General features: G+C 23.6%; 1 protein-coding gene across 4 annotated transcripts in view; it reads right to left on the bottom strand.

Moving 5' to 3' along the window:
• LOC145839506 (E3 ubiquitin-protein ligase NEDD4-like) overlaps positions 1 to 20,058 on the bottom strand; it is a 42,125-nt gene extending 22,067 nt beyond the window's left edge. For 2 of the 4 annotated variants that reach the window (XM_082947099.1, XM_082947098.1), the window contains exons 1-12: positions 19,952 to 20,058; positions 16,789 to 16,868; positions 16,460 to 16,553; positions 14,552 to 14,590; positions 13,643 to 13,696; positions 10,028 to 10,084; positions 7,276 to 7,325; positions 5,383 to 5,548; positions 4,881 to 5,041; positions 3,426 to 3,556; positions 2,219 to 2,361; positions 1,495 to 1,705 (exon numbers count right to left, since the gene is read on the bottom strand). In XM_082947099.1, the coding sequence (XP_082803225.1) occupies positions 1,495 to 1,705; positions 2,219 to 2,361; positions 3,426 to 3,556; positions 4,881 to 5,041; positions 5,383 to 5,548; positions 7,276 to 7,325; positions 10,028 to 10,084; positions 13,643 to 13,696; positions 14,552 to 14,590; positions 16,460 to 16,553; positions 16,789 to 16,868; positions 19,952 to 19,999 (1,234 nt within the window). In that variant the 5' untranslated portion in view covers positions 20,000 to 20,058. The remainder of the gene's footprint in view (positions 1 to 1,494; positions 1,706 to 2,218; positions 2,362 to 3,425; positions 3,557 to 4,880; positions 5,042 to 5,382; positions 5,549 to 7,275; positions 7,326 to 10,027; positions 10,085 to 13,642; positions 13,697 to 14,551; positions 14,591 to 16,459; positions 16,554 to 16,788; positions 16,869 to 19,951) is intronic. The other 2 variants (XM_082947100.1, XM_082947101.1) reach the window with 2 other exon arrangements.
• Positions 20,059 to 24,159: the final 4,101 nt, after the last annotated feature.

The raw sequence follows: 24,159 nt of genomic DNA, 5'->3' as shown, positions 1-24,159 counted from the left end.
TTAATAAAATTAGTTAACTTAAATATTTAACTATTTCCTTTAAATGTTTTAATGTACGTAGAAGATTTTTAACAAAAAATTTGAATTACTTTAGCAATAAGTATAACTAAATAAAAAAAACAATTGTTTTGGCAAGTAAAGCTTTACCCCAACTTAAAAAAAAATTAAGCTAAAAGCAAAACATATTTATATACAACAATGTTAATCATTTTAGCATAAGATATGTAAAATATATTACAAAGTATTAGATTAAACACCAAAAAAAACTAAAGTTAAAGCAGTATTTGGATATATAAATACTTTGTAAGTTTTTATTGGCAAACTATGGAAGTTTATTTATTGCAAATTTTACTGGATAAAACAGACCTAAAGTTAATACAAACTGAAGTATAGTTTCAGTAGCAAAATCCAAATAAAAAAATCCCAATAAAAACTCGCCTCAATAATTTTTTCAGTTTAGGATGTAGTTGTTTAATACTACAAAAGTACTTATAATTTATTGTAACATGTTTTAGATACAAAACTTTTATTAGCATCAAAAATACTGTTTCATTTAAAACTTTAAGTCTTCTTACACTTGAACCAGATTTTGAAAATGCATAATAAAATAAAATTATTTTGTTACAACTTCAAAGCTTATAGGGAGTCTTTAAAAACAAAAATTTTGAAGGAAATGAAGAAAATATTTTCGAGATTTTAGCTTTACTTCTTATATATCAAATTTCAATATTCAAAACTAAACTTAAAAATTATATTACGTTTTTAATTATTAATGAGGACTTACCCGAAGTTAGGCAGTTGAATTACCAAAAAATGGCCAGCTATATCAGTTTACAATAAGTAAAAGTTATTGTAAAAGTTTATTTAATAATTTTTAAAAAGGCGTTAAAGATTTAGTTGCGTTTTCATAACATTTTATACGGGCACAAGATTTGAAAACGGTCATATTTTAGAACAAAACAATTAAATAGCTGTATGTTTTATATTTGTAATGTAATAATAACAATGTACAATTTTTGTAGTTAAGGTAATTAAAAAAATAAATAAAAAAAAAATATAACAAAAATAAAATATCAACTTTATATCATAAAAAAAGGTAAATTTTACTTTTATATAAAACATGACTTAAATTTAATCTATTTTATAAAATGAGTAGATTTTTTTACTTTCTTATGCATTTTTAAATTTCTTTTTTGTTTTCATTTAGTTTAGCTAGAAGTACTAATTTAGCTAAAAACTAATAAGCAGATCAATATTTTAGTTTTATAAAACAAGTTATAGTCTACATTTTAATAAGTTAATTCTAAAGAATAAGTTTGCAAATAAAATCTTTACTGAACTATTTCTAGACAAATTTACAAACTATTTTCAGAACTACTTGTGTTTTAAGCAAAAATAAATTGCGACTACCCTTCTAAGTATAAAAAGCCTAAATATTATTAAAAAATAGAAACTTAAACTCTTCAAGAAAAAAAACTTTACAATTTAACTTACCGTTATTAGCACTACTCGTGGAGTTATTTCTCCCGCCGGCATTGTTGGAGTGTGACGTCACACTACTGCGCTGATGCTGTGACGTCTCACCAGTGTCCTCCTCTGTCACGCCTGGCTGATTTTGTTGTGACGTCACGTCTGGAGCCAGCGGTTCTTCTGGTGAGGTGGCAGGTGATGGTTGGGCATTCTCGTCTACATCCATCGGCTGTTCCTGAAAGTCGTAATGAAATTATTTTGAAAAAATATTTGAGGTGCATATACGGTATTATGTTAGGAAATCTGAAAAAAATAAGTAGGAAATTTTTTTTTTCGGTATGTTAACTTAACGCACTAGTCAAAGAAAACTAATAATAAAGTAACATTTGTCTGATATATGTTTTCATAATACAAATGGTTAGGAGGAGACCTACTATAGTAATTATGTAAAATACTTAAAAGTAAAAATATATTTGACCAAGTTAATTTAAATTATCAACAGATTTTTAGGTCTTTATTTATCTTTAATAATTTTCACTACTACTAACTAATAATTTTTACTATTGAAACTAAAATTAGTTTTAAAAAGCTTAATAAATATTAACAAAAAAATCACAAATAAAACTTAAACAGCCCTAACAGTAATAGTACTGAATTTTGTTTCAATTAAAGAAAAAAAAGATGAACCTGATAAACATTGATTTAAGAATTTTAATCGAATAAAATCAAAACATTAGAAGTAATTTACCTCATCATTATTACTGCTACTGTTAGGATCCTCGCTAATTTGCCTTCTTGTGGTCAGAAATCTTGTTGCTTCCGCATCGTTATTTCTTTGTGACGTCATTCTCCTTCTATTTGGTGCTGGAGATGATGTTGCTGATGATGTACCTTCAATAAAAATACTTTGAGAAATCAAACAAGTTTTGAGAAAACTAATTGCCATTTAGTTTTACTTAGACTAATCAATCTCAATTTTAGATTAATTGTTTGAACATAATTATCGACTAATCAATAATAATTTTATTTAATTATCTAATTGTTTCTTTTCCTTGAGTATGTTAAAAATTTTACAGGTTTTTAAAGCATTTAAAATAACTTTGGCTGAAAAAAATAAATATTAAAAATTAATATATATGAACTTTTGTACAAAGATGTATTCATAACTTATTTAACCGACTGGGCCGCACACCAGACTACCAGGCATAATTTTTATCACGATTCAACATTTAGACATATTCAAGAGAAAAGTTTAAATCAATCTGTTTAAACAGTATTCAATACTTTAGTCCTAAAGTACCCATCAATCAAAATTCAAAAAACAACTAAATCATCACAAAACAACGTTACATGTTATTTTTCTATTTAATGAGGTTGAACCTCGTATTTCAATCAGTTCAAATTGGTGAGAATACTCCGGCAATCATCAGCACAGAAAATACTAACTACACCAGGGTTTCCCAAACCTTTTTTCAAAAGGCCCTTTTCAGATAAATAAAAAAGCTATGGCCCCTGCAACAAGATTACTCAAAAAACTACCATTAAAATCACCTGAGACTTTTTTTTTTGCTCTTCATTATCAACGCCGGAGTATCTAGTGTAAGTTTCAAATTATGACCTTATGATCCCCCCTGTGGCCCCTTTACTGCTCATGGTCCACTTTGGGAAACCCTGAACTATACGAATCTCAGATGTGCTGATTATTATTTTTGTAATTTGTAAACAGTAAAACTTTATGTTAATTGCAGTTGAATATCAGTTAAATGTTAATTTTAATACAAGAATTTTAATTACAGTAAACAAAGTTTTTTAAAGTCTTAAAACACTCCAACAACTTAAATTGTTTTTTAACTGATTTATTCTATTTATATTAAAAAGCTAAATCAAGTTAATGTAAACAAAAGAAAGATTATAAAAAAAACGAAAAATAGTTAAATTATTAATGCAGAACAAACCTGGTTGATTGCTGCCAGATGTTGAAGGACCAGCACCATCATTACTAGGTGGCTGTGACGTCATAACTGCAGCAATTCTTGGTGATTGAGAGGTAACTTTTCTTTTAGATGATGTGTGAGGGTTGTTACTACTGTACATAATAAAAACAATTAAAAAAATAATTATATACCAAAAATAATTTGAACAAAAATTATTGCTGGTTTTTTAAAATTTTCTTATTAAGTACAGCTTTTTAAATTGAATTGAAACTTATCAACATGATTTTTTTTAAACAGCTGACATTTGAAATAAACATAAACTTTCATCTTTTCTTACTTTTTAAACAGTTAGTCAAAAAAAAAAACTAAACTTAAATTTTCTCTCGTTGAAATTAAACTGTTAAAAACTTTTTAATAAGATACAATTTATAAAAGGTTTCAATTTTTGTATGAAATTTTTTTTTTAAATTTTCTATATTGCGAAATATTTATAAAACTTAGTATTTTTTAATTATCTAAAAGGTCTCAGAAATTTTTCTTCAAAATCTACTTGGTTTTTCAAAATAAAACTCCTTGTTTGAAAAGAAAATCTGAAAGCTCCTTGACCTTGTTAAAAAACAATTACCGCAATGTTAGAAATGTTGATTTGGAACTATAGACAGTAAAAAAAACATTGCAATTATAGTCTTAAATAATTTTTTTTATAAAAACCAGATAAAAAACCATTGCATTTTGCTATGGCTAACACTTGGGGTTTACAAAACATACAGTTTTGCATGCTAAACTGACAATACAGTCTATCAAAAACCACAAAATGTGACGTTAAAAGTCAACTTCCTGCTAGACTTGATAGAAAATCAAATATTTTACGCAATTAACTGGACTTAAAAAAGGATACAGTTAATTATTAGATTGTTTTAAGCTACGCCAAAAAGCTTTAAAAAGAAGAAAAACAACAAACTCAACATAACACTAAGCTAAACTTTTTGATTGTATATTATTATTGAAACAATACAACAAAAACCTGCTGTAAGTTCACAATAGTTTGTTTACAATTAATTTTAGAGGGAATTGATAAGCTTTAAATTTTACTTCAATAACTAATATCTAATGGAAAAACTAAAAAATAAAACAGACAGTATAGTAAAGATTTTGATTAATTAAAATATTTAATCCTAAAAGAAATTTCAGCCAGGTAATATAATTTAGTAAAAAATAATTACATCATAATAAGATTTTTTAATTTTTATGTTTTATTTTCATTAACTTTCTCTAACTACGAAATATAAAACTTGATTTTAATAAACACCGGTAAATTTCATTTAAGTAAAATACCAAAAAATATTAACTTAACCTTAGGTTTTTCAACAAAAAAAAAATTTTATTTTATTCTAAACAAATTTAGGAACTAAAGTTAAGAAAAAAAGAATAATTTAAAGGTTAAAATAAATATTGTGCTGGTAATAAAATAAAAACCTGGTGTTGTTGTTAGGACGCTGCCAGGTGGTTTTTCTCGTCGTGTGGTTGACGTAGTAAGTCCTGCCCAGGTTGTCTTGTCTCTCCTCCCAACCTTCTGGTAGTTGACTTGATTGTGACGCACTTGAATCTTCCTCGTCCACCAACTGCCAGTCATCAAACTGATTAGTTTGTTTTTACTTTATATTAAACAAAATTATATAAAATAATAAATAACTAAGATGGAGATAAATGTTTTTGCGACTTTAAATTAGGCTAAAAAAGTAAAAAAAATACGAACCACAAAAGATATTGAAAATAGCCTTAAACCCATATTGTATATAAAACATGGAAAAAATAGAAAAAGAAGCTAAATTTCTGAATTTAAAATACTTTATATCCTCAAGCTAAGTTTATAAAAATAGCTTTTTCAAATATGAAGTTTTAAAACTAAATTTTTTAGATAAAAAAAACCTATAAATATTAAATAGTAAAAAACTCAACAAAACAACCAAAACCATACCTCAGTTCTGTTATCATCATCTTGCGCAGACGTGGTAGCTTCTTGCTGCTGATCACGTGGCAACATATTAGCTTCTGATTGGTCAATAGCTTGCTGTGGGCTTTCTGGCTGCGTGTCCTCATAGCTCAGCTTCAGCCTGAGGAAACCTTTTACGCGGGATTTCGTGCTGGAGATTAATTTATTGAAAAATGAACTTTTCCTAGACCGAGTACAAATATGTTTGATTAGTATAAATAATTTCTGTAGGGTAAAATACAACTTTTATTTGTTTTAAAACGAGCAAATTTATTTGCAGCTATTATAAAAAGTTTAGAAAAAAATTTTGAGCCTGAAAAATATATTAAAATAGATATGAAATAAGTCAAATAAAGCACTTTATTGATAAAACTAATAAATTCTTAGGAAAATATAATTAGGCTGAACAGTAAGTATTTTAAAAGTTAAATTTTATAGGAGGATTAAGGTAGATAAACAAAGTATTTAACAAACAGCACTTCTGACATAATTTTGGTTTTAAAAATATATTGCTAATATTTTATAAATACTAAGATAAGGAAAAAAAATATTGTGCATTAAAAAAAACAAAATCATTTCCCTAAATTAAAAGATCAAAGTAAAATTTAGTCTTTAGACAATGAAAACAAATAAGTTTAATACTAAGTTTTAATGCTGACATTAAGTAACTAATTTACTTTAGTGAATCTAAAATTTTCAAAATATATTAACTTTTATCCATATTTACTTTGAAACAGTTAAAAAACCAAAATTTTTATAGATTGTTCAAAATATTTTAACTAAATTTTATACATAAATTAATCATCATTTCTTACATTGACACTTTATGTTAGTTCTGCTAAAACAGTTAAGTATAAAAAACATTATTTTCCTATATCATAATATATGCTACAAATTTTCTGATATATATATGGGAACGGGTCTAAATTGCACGAGGTTACTAAAATGCACGAGGGGACTAAATTGCACGTAGACGATTTCGCACCTAGGGTCAATTTTGCACAAATTACATTTTTGCACGTGAGTAAAAGAATAAAAAAAAATAAATTGAAAAACAAAAAAAGAAAGTTACTGACCGAGGGTAAGGGGTAATAGTGATAGTAAAAAAAAAATTAAAAGAAAAAAAAAGAAGCTACGGACCGAGGGTAAGGGGTAACAGTGATAGTAAAAAAATATATATAATAATAATATAAACCCGTGCAAAAGTGTCTTCGCGCAAAAGTGACCCTTTATGCAAAATATGTTCGTGCAATTTTGTCCCCTCGTGCAATTTTGTACACTCGTGCAATTTAGACAGCTACCCATATATATATATATATATATATATATATATATAATAAGGTTAATATTCAAACTTGAACACCTTCTACTGAGCCCACTTGAAGGGCTTTTAAATAGTTTATTGAAATGACGATTTTAAAAATACTGGAACATAATTTTCATAAAGACAAAAAAGATTTATTTTAATCTTCAGCCAGTTCAAATTTAAAATAAAAAGCACTTTGGTAAACAAATATATACGGAACAAACCTAAGAATAAGTTTATGAATCAGTACAGAAATAAAGTACATGTCATATCAAAAAAGAGCTTTTTGAAATTAAACTGTTCTTGGAATTCTACTGGCCATATGGTAATTAAATAAGATTTTTCATAAAAAAGAATATTAATTCATTTGTATGATAGCTTTAACTTTACTTTAAATAACTTAATAATATCTCTGTTTTTGGTTTTACTCAATTAGCATGGAAAACTTGTATATTCTTAAGACTTTAAAGAAATTTTATGCATTTAATAACACAAAAAGTAAAAACTTTGTTCAAAGCAGCACTCATTAAAACATGCGTTTAACAAAACTTGAGAAATATACAAAAACAAACCTTCTTGGTCGAAGATGAAATTCCCTGAAATCTGCTGATGAACTGTTTGCCTGAATTAATATTTCAATTATAATTTTAATAAATATTCAATTTTAACTTTATGTGTAAAATTAGTTACAACTCATATTTTTAAAGTTGAAAAAAAAATTTTTTATTTTCTTCATGCTTGTAAATTCTTAAGTAAAAAAGTGCACAATTGTAGTACTTGAGATTTTTTAACACATAACAGGCATTTTATAATAGCAATAAAATATAAACAAAAATATCCTGGGTATAAGAATACTCTAACTTTTAATACTTTCGTTCGTACATATAGTTTTAAAATTATAAAAATTATGTCAAAACCTTCAAACTAAAAAGTTTAAACTTTAAAATCATACAAGGTACTTATAGATATATACATACTTAAAATATAAAAGAAACAGAAAAACTATGCTGCAGAAAAAAAACCTCAATTTATTTAAATTATAATTAGTATAGAAATATGTGTTTTCAAATTATGTTTGTCAAAAAAGTTTTAAGTAGCTACCGCATTAAATTAAACAACAAACATTTAGTTGTTTTTAATACTTAACTACTTATTTAAATACTTAAATATAAAACTTTACTTTTTAATATACATAGTATATTGTAATATTTTGATAGTTTATAGTTTTAATACTAAATTTATGAAAGTTATTTACATTTTGAACAAATTGTGTTGACTTGAGCTAGAATAATAATATAATAAGTATTTCACCAATGAAATAAACGACAATTGTTTAAATCTTGATTGGTTGGTTTTACACAAGTGAAATAAAATTCAGTCTGTTTGTGGTTTTCGTCAAGAGGCTTTTAAAACTAAGTTCATATCGGGTTTGTGTTTTTCTTATTATTATTAAAAGACACTTATTTATTTACATAGTTTATGTCCTTTATATTAGCTGAATATTTGGATATATTTTTGTCGTACAGTAATTTGTTTCTGTTTTCTTAACTAAGTAAAAAATATATTCTAGATCCTAGGTATACTAATCCTAGCTATTACTTTTTATCTAAATTAGATAATTATGACGGATTTGAAGCATACAACTATAAAAAAAAATTAAAAAAAATAACAATTTGATGTTTTTAAAACTACTACATATCATGTATGTCTTAAATATTTTTTTATGTAAATAAAACAAATATTGTCTTTATATTGTCAGTATTTTCTTCAACTTAGTTTTATAATAAACTAAACCACATAAGTCCATCTCAATGGTTTTAAAAGTTGTAATAACTTTAAATTAAAAACGAACGTGACTTGAATTTTTAAGAACGTTTTTTACTTCATTAACTAAGTTTATTTTTATTTTGGTAAACAAGCATTGCTTGATATTATGACTTCAAGACATATATCTAATTTTCAAGAAAAAACTTACTAACAAACAAACAAAAAATTTTCAGTAATGTTGTTTAGTGAAAAAAAAATCAATCTTGTAGTTATAAAATAACATGTTTATCTATATTTAAAACAAAATATTATAAACTTCTAATTTATAAAGCCATAATGCAAGTTGTAGCTAAGAGTGGTTACATAACAATTCAAATTAGGACAATTTAAATTCTTAAAAAATATTTAAGAGACCATATCTTAAAATTAAATTCTTATATCAAATTTATTTTATTATTATCCACAAGCCATTTTTTTTTGCAAATTTAAAATTACAATATTTTAAAACTTATTTTAACCATATTTCAAAAATTATTATAAACTTTACAAAAACAATAAAATGGCTTGATATTATTAAGACCTACGTACAATTTTCTTTTTTAATATTTACATTACTTTTAGAGTTGTGGCCCTTTGATTTTTTTTTATGAATTTGAATTTGTTCGAGTTTGAACAGTCGTGCACCCGCTAAGAGTAATACTATAATTTATATTTATGACAAATTTCAAACATACAAAACAATTTAATTAAAAATATGTGTTCACTATTTGACTGGTTAAGTTAAATGATACATTAAGAAAAAAGTGCGTTCGCTTTTCTCTTTAAATGTAACAAAACCAGACTTAAAACTGTCTTAAAAGAGGATTTGTCTTGATTGCAAAACACTTATCAATCAACTTTTAAAAGTTAAACTATCAAAATACTTTATCTTCAGGCTTAAACTCACTTATGGAGGCACATTTAATTTTAATAACTTTTATTATAACTAATCTTTAAAGTTATAATTAAGCCATATTAAAAAAACTATTGCTACTTTTGTCTATTTAATTTTATACACATGATTTTCACAAAGAACTGAGTGTTTCATACCAAAAATAATGAACATTCAAAAATGATATATGTAAATGTATATTTGTAAACTATAAAGACATAATAATAAATACAATACACATAACTAGCTTAAAATACAATATAGTTATAGATAATATTTTTAACTTTTAGAATTGCTTTCTAAATAAGTATTTATAACTGCAACTAGGTTTAACTAAAAATTAAGCTTACTATAAGTTTAAGATTAAAAAATCACTTAAACCAAAGGTATTAGAATTAATTGAAAAAAAAAAACTTTATTATCAAACGAATATAAACCTAATATAAAAAAAAAGACAACTGTTTGATAGAAATGCATGTTCGCCTTAAGCTAAGTTTTTGTCAAGTTATTTAAATATTTAACATCTTGCAGGTACAAAAAATTTGATTGGCTAGCCATAAAAAAAAATCAACATTTATTTCAAAGTAGCTTTTTGCATTGTTATGTAATAAAAATAATAAACTTACATGTACATACGAACTGTTCAACGGGATATCAACCAATCCTAAGAAGTCGTCCCGAGTCTGTAAAAGATACAAATTTAGTAAAAATGTTTTTTTTTACATCAGCAATATAAAAAATAAGATTAATTTATAAATACTATACTCTGTAGTTATTTGACATAACTAAAAAAGATTGCTCAGTTTACTGAAATGTAAAGAGCTTATTTAACTACAATACTCAAAAAACTGTTTGTGTTTCTACTATCAAATATGACAAGTAAACAAATAAAAAATTGTTTTAAAAGGTTGTTGCCAGAACATACCTTAAACTACAATTTTTAGTAAATTATCACAAATTTCAATTTGAATCGTAAAATATTAACTTCAAACTTTGTTAATAGTTAAATTCTAATACCACGTTTTGAAAATAAAACAAAGTATGTTTCTTAAAAGTTTTTAAATAGCATTTTTTTCTTCTAATAAAATTATAAGGTGGTAGTTGGTGAAAAAATCATTTAAAAGCTAAAATAAAATGTATAGGAAATCAATAGGTAAAAATTATAAACTTTATTTGGTAGTTAACAAAAACAAACCAAAAATTAGTAGCTAAAAATTGAGTATTAAATGTTAAGTTTTTAAAATGTAAAGAGCATGTGTTGTACCTAAATGAAAGAATTTTTGTTTTCTAGTAGAAAAAAATGTATAACCTAAAAAAAATAATAATAAAAGCAAACTTAAGAAATGTTAAACTTAGGTTCAAACTTGATAATTCTATTTTAAATGAACAACCAACATACTCTTTCGAACAAAATAAAATGCTGAACTTTTACAATAATTCAGTTAAAGTTTAAAATAATACTTGAAATATCATACAAATGGGCTGGGCATTAATTTTCTTTTTATACTTCAAATAATTCTTTCTTCAATTTTTTAATCGAAAAAAAGTTTTAGGAAAATCTGATAAAAAAATTTAATCTTTTTTAAATATTTAACTTAAACAAACAGTCAAAGTTAGCAGACAACAAGTCTCTTACACAAGTACTTTAAAACAATAAAATTGTACTTCAGTTTTGTAATAAAATTTTATAACTTTTTTTCTTCAATATAAGAATGCATCAGTATATTGTATATTAATTTGATATAAAACCAGGTAGTGATATAGTTACAAAGTGATATAATATTTATAAATGATACTACCGAAGTAAAAACATAACCAAAAGTAAAAATTAAATTTTTGTATAAAACTTAAATTTCTAAAATTGAAAAACATAATTATCTAGCTTTATATATTTTTATTGCTTTTATACAAAAGAGTAAATTTTTAGTATAAATACTAAAAATCTAACTTTTAGGCTACAACTAAGAAAAAAAACTCAAGTTATTGTCATTGAAATTATGTAAATTATACTATGTGTTTTAAGTATAAGTTTTATTTAAATTAACTTTAAGCGTCTAGTTTTTTTCTTTAACTTAAAATATATAAACAAAAATAGGTTTATAAAAAATATCCAAAAGACAAACTCAACCATTTAAATAATTTTAATTTATCGGCAGTATAGTTTGACTATTTTTAAATCGACGTAACACTAAGTATCAAAAACCTAAAGTAAATAAGAAATGAAAATCATTTAAAAGTTCCCTAGCTTTTCTTGCGAAAAACCATTGTGGAACTTTTATGAAAAATTTAAGGCAAAAACAACAAATAGTTTGGTTTGGGAAATTAGTATTGAGAATTGTCATCTAAAACTAAAATGCTTACAAAGTTGTGCAAGTGGAAAAAGACAGGCGATTTTTACACAAAGAAAGGAAAACTACTCAGTAAAATTTCAAGTAATTGTACAACGTACTTTTTTTTTATGTATGGGGAAAACGCTTGCTAATAAATTTGGTCATTTGACTCAAAAGTTAATGAAAAATCGTTATGCTTAAATGAATTTTTATTGTTTGTGATTTTCTAAAATAATTTATGGTTTCAGGAAAGACTTTTGTTTATAATTTTAGTTTTGCAGATTTTTATTTACTTTGAAACTTTTAGATCCAAAAAGTATATATTTTTTTAATTAAGAAACTATAATCTACTGTTAATTGTAAATTGCTATTTTAAAGTTGTCAAGTAATTTCAAGTTATATATGCAAACTACGCTTGAATGGTTTGAATTTTTATCCATTAAAGAATATTTTTGGCACTGTAGAATATTCAAGCGCCTATCTTATCATGCTTTTAGTTAAAGTGAACGTTAAAATTAAATAGTATAATTTTGAGCTAAGTTTATTAAGCGAAGTATAAAATACCTGAATAGTTTGTGATTTATTGAAAACATTTTGTAAATTAAAAAACATAATTTATTGACTTAATTAAGTAAGGGCCGTTTTAATTTTGTGCTTGTAAGTTCAAGTTAAAAATAAAATTTACTCATTCTAGCAACTTTTAAGTTTAAAATATGACTAATAATATTCAAGACATTATAAACACTAAAGTGATTGTTTTCAGTAGTTGTCGTTTACATTTAATAAAGTGTCAGTTTCATTATATCAAAACTCTTTTATATGTTAATAGCTCTATAAAAGAAGATTAACAAAAAAATCAAACAAAAAAATACTTAGACCGATAAAATACAATTTTTTTTCTACTAACAACTAATTAAATCAAAATGTCTAAAAAAAATATGTTACAAACGTCATTAAAAATATTAAGGATTTGATTCTTTTGTTCTAGGAATTGCTTATTGCATGAAATGTTTTTAAAAATTTGGACTTCTATACAATATAAAATTAAATTAAGTTAGGAGAACTACTTAAGGAAAAAATAATTCATTATCTTAAAAGAGGCAAACAAACAGTATTGTTGATTTATAGTGCAATGTTGTCTTATAAGTTAACAATATTTATTACTATAAACAAAACGTTTTCTTCCAATGTAGGGTAGTGATTAAAAAATTGTTTAAATAGATTTATGAGTAAATCACATGGTTATTTAAAGTTGCTGTAAAAGCAAACAAATACTTGTACGTGTTTGCTAAGCAAATAATTATTATAGCCGCTATTGAAAGAAATATATTTAATGAAAAAAAATTTAAAATGTTTATAAAATTAAGGCATCTATCATAGTTTGAAGTGTATATAAAAAAAAACAAAACAATAATATATTCTCTAAAACATCAGAAATGAAAGCTTTTTACTTATGATAAAGATTGTTCTGTAAATGAGAGTAAAAATTATATATATAAACGAATTATTTCAATTATCAACTTTTAGTTTCATAATTTTTTAATTGTAACTTTGTATTTTTAAAAGACGTATATGCTATTAGTGTTTTTGACTAAACATAAACTTTAGTTATGAAACATTAATACAATTTAGAGCTTTTTATGTTAGCACTTCTTTACTATCTGCAGAAAATCATGCTGTTGTAAAAGTGTATGGAAAACTTGTTTAAATTAAATACAAAACTTAATAGTGTTAATTATAAAATTTAAAAGTTAAAACAATAATATATTAAAAAGTAATAATGACACGCTACACATCAATCATAAAATAGAGATTTTACACGAAAACTCAAACATAAATATATAAAATCAACTAACAACAATAATGATATTTTTAATAATAAAATCTGACAAAAACATTTTAGCAACTAACCACTCTGTTTTGATCAAATACCTTAAATATCAATCTATTTTCACGTGGTTTTGCCTGTAAAAACAATTAGTATCATTACTAAAAGCAGAAACAGTATATTTTATATTTTAGGGTGTTTCTTAAAAATACTTTAATATATTTATATTTTGAAAATTCTATTCACGCTTAAAATTTTATAACTTAGTTTTATAATAAAAACTAAAAACCTTAAAAATGCTAAAAAAATATCTAAACTTGTAAAATCAATTATTTGAAAATATAAAGTTATAATTATATAGACATACATAGCACAAATACCAAATATTACAAAATACTATAATACATAAACTAAAAATATCAAACCATGGTGAATCAAGCTTAATTTCAATCAATTTTAATTCAATAAGTCAGCCAAAATTATTTCAATTTTCTTAATTTATTAAAATGATTAAAACATCATCAAAAACTATATAACAACTTTAACTTGTTTTAATTAATAATTATAGCTTTATATTGAAAAACATAATTCAAAACAATCAATTTAGTTCGAATAATTCATAATTTAATTATTGAATTTAGTTGATTTGCAGATTAAAAACTGACAAAATTATTTTATTTTACTTTTAAACGGCTTAATATACATGGTCAAGTCAAATTGCTTTATCATTATGAATAGAAATAAAATATTAAAAAACTTTAAAGTTTAATTCTTAATTAATAATTAAAGTTATTTAGTACTGACAGACTTTTTTTTTGATAAATAAACATTGAAAAAAAAACGTCAAGTAATAAATATGTAATATAAATTCAAACTAAATCCGTAATTTTGTAATAAATATTAGATTTAAATGGCATTTCTATGTTAGCTAACGCGATCTAAATATAATTCTTTTATAAGGTAAACATGATAGTGATTTTTTAATAACTTACACGAAAAAAGAAAACTTCATTCCATTTTGGTTCTAGAGTCTGTAAAAAGTTATAAAATGTTACATTTAAAACTATCTTTCAAAAAAACAAAATAAAAACTAAAAAACACAAATTACAAGTGTAAAAACAGATATAAACTTTTTATTGGCAGTATAAAAATTAACTTCTTTTCTTGATACAAATTTAAACACATAAAAGTAAACAATAAATTTCTATTTAAATTTTAAAATAGAAGTGAACAGCTATTTCGTATTAAAAAATATTTCCTAGTTATTAAAAATATTTGGAAACTAGATATATGCATTAAGTATTTAAAAGTTGTAATTAATTAAAAATCTTAAGTTTCTTTTTTTATCTTAAAAAAAATTGAGCAAAAATTTTTACCTGAGACATTTACTTTTTTACATCTATAAATAAAATTTATTTTTCATAAAAACAAAATATTACCAAGTGATTTTTTAAAACTGATGCTAATCAACATCCTATTTAAAAGATTATTTTCCAAAAAAGAGATAAAAAAAGATATATGACAGATAAATTTAAGTTTATACGTCATAAGTGACTAGTTTTATGTGTAGTAAACATAACAAACTTTTCTAGTTTCAGTATTTTACAACTACAAAACATTTAATTAGGATTAAAAAACATGAATACAATAAAAATAAAAAAGATTAAATAAAGCTTAAAATTTTATTTTTTATTGTGCGTATGATAAAATGAAGAAGTAGTAAAACTTGCAACGTTACTGTAAGAAGTTTAACTTTTCTGAGTTTGTGGTCAATTAAAAAAACACTGCGCATATAAAACCTTTTGTTTAACTTTTCCCTAAAAAATTTATCTGTTTGTGGGTAATAAGATTGTATATGTTTCTTGCACTTAAAAAATACAAACAATTAAAAAAGACACATTTTAAATGTTCAAAAAAAAAAAGAGCTAAAAAGCTAGCTTAACATGCCCGAAAAGCCTTAATTTAATCATAATTAGCTTAATTAGAAAGTTAATTTGTAATACACAATAAAGGTCTTAAAATTATTAGCAAATTACATTTTAATATTAAATGCATTTTAATACAATTAAGAAACAACCAGTATGGGCTAGAAAAAGTTTACCATTTAAAAATTATCTGGATAGAATCTTATCATACGGATGCATTGCTATATACTTTAATGTAACAACTAATTAATCAAAAATAGTACAAACGTTGTAATCTTTGAGTCAATTTATGTCTAAAGATAATTCTTCCCAAATTTGAATGTAGAAAATAAAGTTTGTTGAGCTTATAAAATTTAATAAATTATGTTAATGCTTTTTTACAGAAATATTTTTGTCTGTATAGATAAAAAAAAAGGTTTTAAAACTTCAAAATTTAGTGTACAATCACAAATACAAATAACCATAACACTTTAGTAAGAAAAGTATAACAGACTAGCAAGCACAGGAATTTATTTAAGTTATCTATTGTGCACATATTTCAAAAATTATAGAACCACTGGCTTAGGAAACTAATAAATCATCCTTTTATATAATTTTTAAGCACTTTATAAGTTGATAATTATTGTACTTTTCATCATAGACGTTAGGTTAACTTCTATCAAACACATGCGTTTTTTAAAAAGGATACAACTTGTATACTACCTACTCAAATTTTTATAGCTCCTGTGCTTTTTATCTTTTCAATTTTATCCAGCATTTTTTGTAAAATTGCAATGAGAGTTTAGTATAGTGGGAACACTGCTAAAGTAAATTTTAGAACTAATATGCAGTTTTTAATTAAAAAAATATGTTGTTTTGGACTATACACAACAAATTATCATAAAAATATAAGTAGAAGCAAGTAAAAACAAAAAAAGTTCCAATCAATTTTAAAATGTTTGAGTCTACTACAAACTTATGAATAAAAAAACTAACTCTCTTTTTAGTTTTAGTTTCAACACTATCAATTTCACGATCAATTTTACCATTGCTTCTTGGTTTATACAAAGTCACTTTCACGTAGGGATCACTTAAAATCAATTATAAAATTGTTAGGCTAATAATTTATAAGTTTACTTCTTTTTTATTTCTATATAAGGTTAGAAAAATTCCTTTAATAAAAAAACTTACAAAAGAGTTTAAATAAAATTACAGTTAATTTAAAGTTCTTAGAAACTTGGCTAGAATAACAATTAGTAAGAAAATTAGGTTAAAAATTAAAAACTATCTTAGTTAACAAAAAATCAACAAAATATTACACAAACCTAGCACCAAAAATATCTTTCTTGCATAGTTGGTGCCCAGATAAAACTTCAACTCTTATTAGCCTGTGGCCTTGGCCATCCTAAGAATATTTTAAAAATTAATGAAAAATAATATGCTAATTTAAACAAACCACCATAGAAAACTCTATATAACTTAAAACATTATACTTTTTTATTGTATAAAATAATTAACATTTAGAACTTCGAAAAAAATTTCAAAAAGTAATTGTAGTTTTTAGAAGCTTAAGTCAAAAGTATATAATTTTATCAAATACATAAGTTTTTAAGTTTATTTTATCCAACAAACTGAAAATTGTACATCTGATAAAACTTGATTTAATGTTAATTAATTTTTTGCAAAATAAATAGGTTATAATATACAGTAATAGGTTAAAACTTTAGTTAACAATACAAAAATTATTTGCTTTTTTGTATTATAAATAGGTTATAGTATATGTAAAAAATGGGTAGGTGTCAAATTTGCACAAGCGGACAAAATTGCATGAGGGGACTAAATTCATGGTTGCCACTGATCATGCTGAGAAAAATTTCCTGATTTTTCCTGACTTTTTACCAAAATTTTCCTGAATTTTTTAAATCAAACTCTTAAATTAAACTTATTCTAAAATACATAATCTAACACTTGAAACTGTTTAAAGCTTTCAATCTAACTTTAAACAGGTTAAAAACAACAGTTTTTTTTCTAAATTCTATCATCAAACTTCCAGTACATCACTTAAACTATCTGTGTATGATTGATGTTTGTAGTAATCAGCTCTATCAGCAAAATACTTGTATTATTTACCTTATAAACACAGCTTGTCTGAAAAAATACACAATTTTTTAACATTCCTAGCATATATGTATCTAGATAAACAAACGACGTATAAGGAACTTTTACAATTAAACCTTGAATTAATTAACAACAAACTTTCACAAATAAAATCTTAAAACAATAACACATTTTTACGGTTGAAACATTAAAACAATAAAGAACTTAATCAATTACTGTTTTTGTAATGTATGTACTAAAATTTATTTTCTCCGTTTTTTACTAGCACTTCAACCTATTCATTTAATGAAGATATGGTTTCCTTCATCTGGTCTACATTCCTCTTCACTATACACATTAACTTGTTACATAAAATACTAAATTAACTGCTTAGTTTTAAAGAACTCAATTATTTACTTAAACAAAAAACACTTTGATTCTAAAATTATACTAAATAAACTTTTGTGTATATATCACAGTTTCAATATGGAAGTGTCCTTGCTACAGATCATCAATACTAAAAAGCTTACAAAACCTGCTTGTTCACGTAGAGTACTTTTCAATATGTTAATAGAAAATTTTTGCAGTTTTATAAAGGATATTTTACTGATTTATACCAAAAGAAGGCATTGGAAATAAAATCAAATATTTATTTTGATTTTGGAACTTGTTTCTGACTTTATAGAACTTTTAATTAATTTTTACCATTTGAAATCTTTGGAAAACAAGGAATTTTGTAAATTTAAACTGACAAAATCTGACTTTTTTTAAATTTATTCAAATTTCCTGACTTTATTTTCAAAACCCCCCATTTTTTCCTGACTTTTGTCTTTTTTTAAAATTTTTCCTGACTTTTCCTGATTTCCTGACCGAGTGGCAACCCTGCTAAATTGCACAGAGATACTTTTGCACAAGGGGACTAAATTGCATGAAGACTTTTTTGCACAAAGGGTCACTTTTGCACAAGCAGACAATATTGCACGGAGACAATTTTGCGTAAGTTAAATTATTTATTTTAATTTCTTATTTTTTTATGAATTTTAATTTTTCTTTTCTATAATTCAGTATTTTTCTTTATTTTATTTTATTATCACTCTTACCTCTAATCCTTACTCTAGGTTTGTAACTTATTATTATTTTTTTATTAATACTTTTTTTTTTAATTAATTGTTTTTGTTGTACTATCACTGTTACCCCTGACCCTTACCCTCAGTTGGTAGATTTTTTTTTAAATTAACTTATTTTTTAAATAAAAACTTTTATTAGTCATTTCTTTATTTTTACTATCACTGTTACTCCTAACCCTTAGTCAGTAGCTTATTTTTTTGTTTTATAGTATTTATATTTTAGTTTTTTTTCTTTTTTTTTTTTTACTCTCGTGCAAAAATGACCCTACGTGCAAAATTGACCCTTAGTGAAATTTAGTCCCTTTGTGTATTTTTGACCTGTTCCAGTAAAAAACATATACTAACATGGTAAAAACAAAAATACTATTTAAATCATTTGTGTCAATATTTAAGTCAATATTTATAAAAAGGATGAAATACTTACAGGGAAAAACCTTTATTAACTGATTTTATCTACAAGCTTAAAGTAAAGCTTATAAATTGTCTAAAAACATAAATATAGTAATACTTGAAATTTTTCTTTTAATTAGTAAATACTTACTTAAGTTCAATTGTAAAAGTTTAATTTTGTTTATTTATTCAAAACTTTAATTAGTAAATTAAGTTTCGGTCAAAGCTCTCATCAGTACTTACATAAAAATTTTATTCAAATAAAATCTTGTAATTGAAGATTTTAATAGAAGTACTGACAAGGTCTTTGACCAAAACTTAGTTTTGAAAGAATAAACTATAATTCTCCCCTAGAAGTAGAGATATCTGAATACTGTTTTCAAAAATCAGAACATAGAATATACATTTTATTTATAAGATGTAACATTAAAAGGCATTAAATCCTAGAGATCCTGATAAGCTAAGCTTATTGGAATATATACCACAGATGTTTCTGTGTCAAAACTTTATTCCGACTAACCGCGTTTCACTGCTCTCAAATAAATTCAAGAACAGATCTACGGAGTCTCAAAAATTTTTAGAGCTTTTTTGAGACTCCGTAAATCTGTTCTTAAATTTATTTGAGAGTAGTGAAATGCCGTTAGTCAGATTTTAGTTTTGACACAAAAACATATGTGGAACACTTTATTTATTTATTTAAGAATTTTAAGTTATTTACTTTATTGGTCATTAGTTTTATTCTTCCAAAAACTTACAAGTAGTTATAGAAACTGCTTAACCTAATCAACAGAAAAATATTTAGTTCAGGTAAAAAATTAGTTTAAATTTAGCTTTGTCTATCAATTAAATAATTTTGGTAATTAAAAAAACTGACCTGCTGTTTAAAACCATATATATGTGCACCGTTTGTGGTGTCTGTCATTTATTCTGTTTTTTAGTACTCTAAAACTTTTAACTAATTTGTTACTAGTTAAGGTTGCTGTAAATAATTTATAATTTTACATGTGTTATTGATTTAAATCTCAAATTTAAAACATTTTATATTTTAACTTAATAGCATCTAAAATGTATGTTTTAAGGCCATGGTGGAATAAAGATGAAAACAAAAACATTAAATCATATAAAACTTTAAAGTGTGAATTATAAGTCAAATTTTTAGATTATAAAAATTTAAATTTATTATTCAGTAATAACTATTTTAGTAAAAGTTTTCTACAGAAACATCAGAATTGCAAATTTTCTTTATTTATTTTCTTATAAACATATACTGTAAGTAAAAAAGTTTTTTTTCTCCTTTATTTCCGCTAAAAGTGTCTGATAGGTAATGTATAACTCTACAAAATAATATATTTTTGTAAAAAACCTTTGAAATATATTTTTGTACTTAATTTAAAACATTTATAATTCTATTATTATCTTTTTTAAATTTTGCTAGATAAAATGATTTATTTATTATAAAATAAGTAAAGTATAACATTAAGACTTAACTTTTTTGTAATATTCTCTTTTTTATATTAATAAATTATTTTAATAATGTAAAAATATTTTTTTATAGCACAATAATCAAAACAAACTACAAAATTCCATAGGAGGCATTTCAACAATTTTATTTTACAAAAATTTACATTGGCCTTAATTTGAAAGCTATTTTATATATATTTGACTCTCTGACTTTTTACCCGTATATCTCAAAAAACCCATAAAAAGCATCTGTTACTTTTGTTAAAGATGTTTTGAATGATATCAATTTGTAAAAAAGGTGTCTTACCCCTTATGGCCTTAATGCTTGCAAAAAAAAATCTGGACTTGACAGAATGATTATCAAAAATCTTTGCTTAAAATGTTTAATTTATTTTGGAATAAACTAAATTTAACAGTTATTTAACTATTTGTACAACAACATTTAAAATAAATATAAATTAAAATTATGTCAACTTAGTAATACTATCAAAGGTTAAAAAACTTGGAGTATTTAACAATAATATATTTATTGATAAATAAATCAAAATGCTTAGACAAACACACATTTTCAATCAATGACTTTAGCTAAACACTATCATTTTTTTATGAGAAAATAATGGATAAAAAAAAACACTCCAAACTATAATACTAGCATCTGTAAAAAAACATTTTAAATTTTAAATAAGTGTATAATAAATATAGCACTTCTAAGCAATCACAATAGTAACAATAATAACCACATTCATGTAATTAATAGTTTTTATCTTTTTGGCAAATTATAATATAACTTAATTATAAGACAAAAAATAGCACAATTTTTGCACAAAAAGCACATAAATGTGAAAAATACCAACCCTATCAAAATCTTTTCTAGTATTACAAACAATACCAATTTATAATTAATCTTTACTAAAATTTAAGAAGAGTTTTTTAATAAAAATTAAAAAAAAAACTTAAACTTTTTAATATTATTTAGTTTAAAAACGAAAACTACAAAAACTTCTGTTAAGTTCTGTATGTGTAAAATTTTATATATGATACAAAAGTTATATTCTAAAATTAAGTAAAATGATGTTTCTTCAACTTAAAACTTTTGAATTGGATAAAAGAAAGTACACTATAATACATCATTATCTGATATTGTAACCTGGCTACAAATTCATAAATTTATTTTTCACTGTTTAAAGTTGTATTTACTAAATTTAACTAATCTAGCTGGGTGTGTTTAAATATGTATAAATATATTTCTGTTTACATAAATATCATAAATTTAAAACACAGGTAGTAAAACTTATTTTATTGCTTTTATAGACGATTATTTTCAATTCTTCTGTTTATCATATACAGCTTATTAGTTTTTTTATTTACTTAGGATTTTGTTAGATAATGTATAATTACATATCTAATATATAATAATTTTGTATCTTAACTGCATATTTCATTTTTATATATTAGACTTTAAGTTTTTTTTTGCCTTGTAGGCTTTTACTAGTTTTATAGTTGAGTTTTATGCTTTCACATGAGACAAAAAGCATGTGAGTCTTTTAAAACAGTAAATGTACACAACTATTGTAAAAATACAAATAGTTTAAAAGCAAGAACCAAGCATATTCAGTCTAATAGTTTCAGACAAACTTATAAAAAGACAGTGTACAATAAATGGTCAATAACCACCTTTAATAATCAATTTTAAACCTTTAATCCCCTTCTTAATGATTTAAAATATACTTTTTGTTTTTAGTTCCAATTGATAAATAAGAATTTTGAAAACTTCATGTTAATGAATTTGTCATATGACTTCTTATAAATTTTATACATATGTTTTGGTAAATATACTATTTTTTTTTTGAAAAATATTAGTACAATTGATATACTTTATGACGCATTTTACATTTAATTTAAAAATTTTTAAGAACATTATGGGTTAGATACCTAGAATACAAAAATACAAATAAACTAATTAAGGGCATAGGGGGGTACGACATTTTTTTTTACTAAAAATAACATTGTATCCTAAATGAAAGCTTAAAGTACAAACTACAAGCCAGTTTTTATAGAATTAAAAAATCTTATTTAATTTTTGAGATATTGTAATTTTATAAAAAGTTTTTAATACAAACGTATGGACGGAAAATTTTTTAGGGTCAATTTTCTTAGAAAATTAAAAAATCACTAAAAACCTATCTCCTTCATTTACGAGCTAGAGACCTCAAACTTTCAGGAAACGTTCCTTTTGTAATTTAGAAGACTTTGAATGTTGAAATTTTGAAAATATTAAAATTTTTACATAAAAAAAACAAAAAAAATAGGTGTTTTTTTTTAATAAAAATTTTATTTTTCAAAATTAAAAAAATACCTGCATTCAATCTCTTTAAAATTTAGTAAAACACTTTCTGTGAAAATAGAAGAAGATTGCTTGAAAAATGAAGGAGGAGATTTTTAGTTAAATGGTCTTTTTTTGCATTTTTAGTTTGCGCCTTCCATTAGGAACCTATTGAGGTCACCAACTTTGATCGCTCATATCTTAAAAAATACTTTAAATTTTTTTAAGCGGTTACAAATGTCTGATAGCTCAGATAAAACTCTATAAAATAAGATCCACTTGTAAAAATCAAGGTGGACCCCCTATACCCTTAATATGTTAAGATGAAATTAATAATTTGATCCAATTGTATCTAAACTAGCGAAATTCCTCAAAAGCTCCTTTTAAATTATTAAAATATATAAAAAGCAAATGTATTTAAAGTATATTTCTTCTAATATAAGTAAAAATCTAACTCTCAAAACTATTTATAAAACAGACTATGAAATTTCTATAATTCATATTTATTCCTAATATTTTAAAGATATATATTCATTTTTTCAAGTTTAAAAACAGCAGTATTTTCACTTAGTTTGTAACAATAAAAACTTTACAAAGTTAAGCAAATAAAATTACATTATGTGATTTGATATATTAAAACAACAGAGAGTACACTTTATTTTCTGCTAAGTCTACTTTTTTTTAGAGTTTTATTTTTGCTATGAGACACTTATACTGCTTAGCAAAACTAAAAGCAACTTTTCAAGTATAGAATATTAAAGTCTGTCCGTTTAACTTTAAAAGGAGTAAACTAAACAGATAGACAAAAAAAGAGTATTTTATTAAAGACTTATCTTTTTCTTAGGATTTTAAACAGGTTCTTTAAAAATAAATTATTAATGCTTCTAGTAAAAGAATCTTTTAACTAAAAATATTGTTGATCACTACCAAATTTTATAAACTTATACATTTAATATTCAAAAAATTAACATCTTATTTCTTTTAAACTATTAACAGAATGTTTCATGAAAATTTGATGTTTTTAGCTCAGAAAACAAAAATGAGATAGATTTTAAACAAATGAAAATTTCTGAGTAAATTGTTTTTAAAAAAATTGCAATAAAAACATTATATATATATCTTATTAATTTACACAAAAACAATTATCTCAAAAGTTAATTAAAACTTTTATACTTAATAAAAATGATGGTGATATAAGCTTTTATTTAGGAGCCAATGTTAATTTATGTAAATAAAATATTTTGGCTCCCTTAACTAATTATATTACATTAATAATATAAGAGTAAACATACTAAAAA

This window comes from Thalia democratica, chromosome 6 (assembly GCF_965202585.1).
Source record: "Thalia democratica chromosome 6, ktThaDemo2.hap1.1, whole genome shotgun sequence".
Lineage (NCBI taxonomy): Eukaryota > Metazoa > Chordata > Thaliacea > Salpida > Salpidae > Thalia > Thalia democratica.
This window is presented reverse-complemented; position numbering and strand designations above follow the sequence as displayed.